General features: G+C 33.6%; 2 protein-coding genes across 5 annotated transcripts in view; one reads left to right on the top strand and one right to left on the bottom strand.

The window, feature by feature from the left end:
• LOC125036354 (ras-related protein Rab-18-like) overlaps positions 1–624 on the bottom strand; it is a 9,689-nt gene extending 9,065 nt beyond the window's left edge. For both annotated transcript variants that reach the window (XM_047628919.1, XM_047628920.1), the window contains exon 1: positions 435–624. In XM_047628919.1, the coding sequence (XP_047484875.1) occupies positions 435–505 (71 nt within the window). In that variant the 5' untranslated portion in view covers positions 506–624. The remainder of the gene's footprint in view (positions 1–434) is intronic.
• Positions 625–947: 323 nt separating this feature from the next.
• The window catches only part of LOC125036367, a 15,346-nt gene continuing 11,293 nt past the window's right edge, over positions 948–5,000 (top strand). Inside the window, exon 1 of one of the 3 annotated variants that reach the window (XM_047628942.1) lies at positions 948–992. The gene's annotated coding sequence lies outside the window, so the exon portion shown is untranslated. Of the gene's footprint in view, positions 993–1,114; positions 1,338–1,359; positions 1,385–5,000 lie in introns of those variants that run through there. The other 2 variants (XM_047628943.1, XM_047628941.1) reach the window with 2 other exon arrangements.

The raw sequence follows: 5,000 nt of genomic DNA, 5'->3' as shown, positions 1-5,000 counted from the left end.
CTAGATTGTGCAATGTCACTAGAGGATATAACAAAGGGAAAAAAAAGGTGACATAAATCACATATGTACAATATGAAAAGCTTTTCACAAACACAACAAATTGTATTTCATACTTTTTTTCCCCTTGACTTAAGCTAATATGGAAAAATCTACGAAGAAAAGACAAGAACACATAAAGGGTGAAAAATGACTCGGAACAAAGACAAACAGACAATCAATGTGTGGGATTTAGCCTCCCTGGAACCCCCGTTTTTTTTTTTTTTAACCTGTAAACCATTCCTAAACCACAAAATAAACCTAAAGGCGTTTCATTCTCGACGGAATCATCGAGGAAACACTACGTATCTATCAATGGAAACTAAGAAAAACAAATATTATGAACTGCTGAAAAAAACATTTTTTTGCGTCACGCTCAGATTTCCCTTATTTCTCACCTGGATTTCCCCACGCCGCTTTCTCCTATGATGAGAATCTTGAGGGTGGTAAGGATATCCACATCAGCCATCCTTAAATCCTAAAAACCGAAGGAAGACGGGGGAAAAGGCGGTTAAAGTCGTAATAAATAAGGATTCTCGGAGTCGCACTTGGACCACTTTGGCCTCTGTCAACACTTTGGTTTAACGTCGCTGTTTTGGGGAGGGAGGTCAAGCTCGAACAGACGGAATGAATTTGATATTTTTCTGTGTATTTTACGGTTTCTAAAAAAATAGAATCGTGTCAATTAAGGGTTTTAATAAGTATGTGTATAGTTTAGCAACTGGTAGTTCAAATACCAATCTCGAATCGTTTTTTATCCTTTTTGAAGGAAATCAAACCATACCCCAGTAAAAATCTTCATCAAATTACCTTTTAAGTTAAGAGGGCTATTCCATAATACCAAAAAGCTAAATAAAAGGGGAAGAATAAGACAAAACGGGTAAATATCAACTCGTGTCGGTCGGGTAGTCGAAGGCTTTGTCATGATTCAGGACCACGAAGGAGGAGAGGAAAGGGTGAGAATCTCCTCAAATCTGCCTATTTTGTCTCATTTAAGGGTGGTAGGAAGGGCTTTGGCGCTCGAGGTCATGAGGGGGGCTAGAGGGGATGATGGGGATTAGACCCGGATTTCGCGCGGGGGGGATTAAAGGGTTGTAATTCCTGAAAACATGATCGAGAGGTGAGCAACAATGCCAGAGAGAAGCAGTTTTGATCACACCAAAGCTAGACCATTTTCAAGTCTTTTCTTACAAGTCCGCGTCGTCGGTGGAAACGAGATCGACTCCACCAGAGGACGTAGGACCTTCACCTCAAGCCGCCACGAGCCTCGTTGTAAATTAACCAACCTCAGTGTCTTTAAGGTAGCGATAATAAGACGTACACGAATCTTAAGTGGGAGGAAGGCCAGGTAAATGCGGGGAAAAATTGTAGATAACAAACACGTTAACGAATTTATTATGTAACAGCAGTGGATTCCCATGTCATGAGTGTTCTACAAGGGAGGTCGACTCCTGTCTCTCCTCCCTGTTAAGTCGACCAAACATCCTCATCATTATGTGTAAATAAAGAACCCAGGATAGACCACAGGTTATCAAATAGTTTTCTTTTTATCAGTAACAGGAAAACTTTGCATGACAGCTGATGGCAAGGATCTTTGAGAGAGGCTACCGAGGAGAGAAGGTGCTTTTGCCATATTTAACGTCACTCGTATTTTATTTATTATCGGATACGCTAGATCTATACGGTAGATGCAAGATATATAGATTGATGAGTTGCAAAAAATCTTTCTGAAATGTCATCTGTGTTACAAAGTTTGAATAAAGAAGCTATCTTATATTTAGTATAGAAATTGGTTGTACATGCAGGAGTGGCTTTGAACCTGACAGTAAACTTCTGAGAAGGAAGGAAGGAAGGAAGGAAGGAAGGAAGGAAGGAAGGAAGGAAGGAAGGAAGGAAGGAAGGAAGAAAGGAAGAAAGGAAGAAAGGAAGAAAGGAAGAAAGGAAGAAAGGAAGAAAGGAAGAAAGGAAGAAAGGAAGAAAGGAAGAAAGGAAGAAAGGAAGAAAGGATGAAAGGAAGAAAGAAAAGAAGGAAGGAAGGAAGGAAGAAAGGAAGAAAGGAAGAAAGGAAGAAAGGGGAAGAACGGAAGAAGAAAATCAGGTGCTTTTGCCATATTTAACGTCACTCGTATTTTATTTATTATCGGATACGCTAGATCTATACGGTAGATGCAAGATATATAGATTGATGAGTTGCAAAAAATCTTTCTGAAATGTCATCTGTGTTACAAAGTTTGAATAAAGAAGCTATCTTATATTTAGTATAGAAATTGGTTGTACATGCAGGAGTGGCTTTGAACCTGACAGTAAACTTCTGAGAAGGAAGGAAGGAAGGAAGGAAGGAAGGAAGGAAGGAAGGAAGGAAGGAAGGAAGGAAGAAAGGAAGAAAGGAAGAAAGGAAGAAAGGAAGGAAGGAAGAAAGGAAGAAAGGAAGAAAGGAAGAAAGGAAGAAAGGAAGAAAGGAAGAAAGGAAGAAAGGAAGAAAGGAAGAAAGGAAGAAAGGAAGAAAGGAAGAAAGGAAGAAAGGAAGAAAGGAAGAAAGGAAGAAAGGAAGAAAGGAAGAAAGGAAGAAAGGATGAAAGGAAGAAAGAAAAGAAGGAAGGAAGGAAGGAAGAAAGGAAGAAAGGAAGAAAGGAAGAAAGGGGAAGAACGGAAGAAGAAAATCAGAGATTATCTACAAGTAACAACCAATCATAGATCATAGTATAGAAATGGATTGTACTTGCAGGTGTGGCTTTGAACCTGACATGAAACTGCCTCCTTCTGAGCAAGGAAGAAGAAGAAGAAAATTTGAGATTATCAACAAGAAACAACCAATCATAGATCATAGTATAGAAGTAAATTGAACTTGCAGGAGTGGCTTTGAACCTGACAGGAAACTTCTGAGAAAGGAAGGAAGGAAGGAAGGAAGGAAGGAAGGAAGAAGGAAGAAGGAAGAAAGGAAGAAAGGAAGAAAGGAAGAAAGGAAGAAAGGAAGAAAGGAAGAAAGGAAGAAAGAAAGAAAGAAAGAAAGAAAGAAAGAAAGAAAGAAAGAAAGAAAGAAAGAAAGAAAGAAAGAAAGAAAGAAAGAAAGAAAGAAAGAAAGAAAGAAAGAAAGAAAGAAAGAAAGAAAGAGAGAGAAAGAGAGAAAGAGAGAAAGAGAGAAAGAGAGAAAGAGAGAAAGAGAGAAGAAATCACAGATTATCTACAAGTAACAACCAATCAAAATTATCTAAGAGGTCAGCAGGCTATCTAGACATATGAAAGGCTGGTTTCACTTTATATATTGTGGCCAGAGGTTTGCACCAGAGAATGTGAGATTACCAGTGCTTTGGCAGATAAATAATAAAACAAAAAAAACAGAAAGAGGTAGTGTGGCAGGAGTCTGTATTGGTTATTGTATGGTTTACCTAATGGCAATACATGCTGGAGATATATTGTCAAATAAGGAGTCATTCTAAGCTCTATCATGTCAGAATATATATAATATATGTTTGTTGGCCTTTGCCAGTATGAAGTGAGAACACCATTTATTATGTACACTGCCATGCAGAGGAGTCTGTTACAAAAAGCATGTACAAATAACTTATTATTATTATTTTTTTGTACTTAAAGCAAAATATGTGCTTTGCCCCCCTCCCCCCCAAAAAAAAAAAGTGTGTGACCCCTTAGTCCACCAGATGGAGAGGATGGGGATGCAGAAATGGAAATGAGTGGTTTGTAACGCCAAAGAACATGTACTTTGTTCTATTTGCATCATCATACATTAGAAAAAATGTATCATGTCTGTGAAAGCTGTCATTGTCTCATATGCAAAGTTTACCAAATCAGTCGTGACACCTGTTGACGTTGAGAAGAATCCTTTCTTTCATATATATATATCTGTATCTGAATCTGTATCTATATCTATATCTATATCTGTATCTAGTTATCTATATATATATTTATCTATCTATCTATCTATCACATCTATTATATCTGTATCTATATCTATATCAATATATCTATATTTATCTATCTGTTTATGTGTTTATCTATTTTTTTTATCTACCTATTCATCCATCTGTGTCTTTGTCTATTTATTTATCTGTTTATCTATGTTTATCTATCTATCTGTCTATATATTCTAGTACTTACATTATCTGTCTGTGTGACATGGAGGGAAGAGGTGGGGGTACAACCTAAAGATGCTATATATATATGTGTGTGTGTGTATGTGTGTGTGTGTGTGTGTGTGTGCGTGTGTGTGCGTGTGTGTGTGTGTGTGTGTGTGTGTGTGTGTGTGTGTGTGTGTGTGTGTGTGTGTGTGTGTGTGTGTGTGTGTGTGTGTGTGTGTGTGTACACATTATGTAAATTGTATATATATATATATTATATTATATTATATTATATTATATATCATACATATATTATATATCATACATATATTATATATATATATAAATATATATATATTATATACTTTTATTATAAATATTTATGATATATATTATATATATTATATATATTATATTTTTTATATATTTTATATATTGTATATATGTATTATATATATTATATATTATATATGTTATATATATATTATACATATATATAGTATACATATATTATATGTATTATATATGTTATATATATATATTATACATATATATAGTATACATATATTATATGTATTATATATATTATATATTATATATTGTAAATATTATAAATATCATAAATATTATAAATATTATAAATATTATATATTATATATTATATATTATATATTATGTATTATGTATTATGTATTATGTATTATGTATTATATATTATATATTATATATTATATATTATGTATTATGTATTATGTATTATGTATTATATATTATATATTATATATTATATATTATATATTATATATTATATATTATATATTATATATTATATATTATATATTATATATTATATATTATATATTATATATTATATATTATATATTATATATT

This window comes from Penaeus chinensis, chromosome 21 (assembly GCF_019202785.1).
Source record: "Penaeus chinensis breed Huanghai No. 1 chromosome 21, ASM1920278v2, whole genome shotgun sequence".
NCBI lineage: Eukaryota > Metazoa > Arthropoda > Malacostraca > Decapoda > Penaeidae > Penaeus > Penaeus chinensis.
This window is presented reverse-complemented; position numbering and strand designations above follow the sequence as displayed.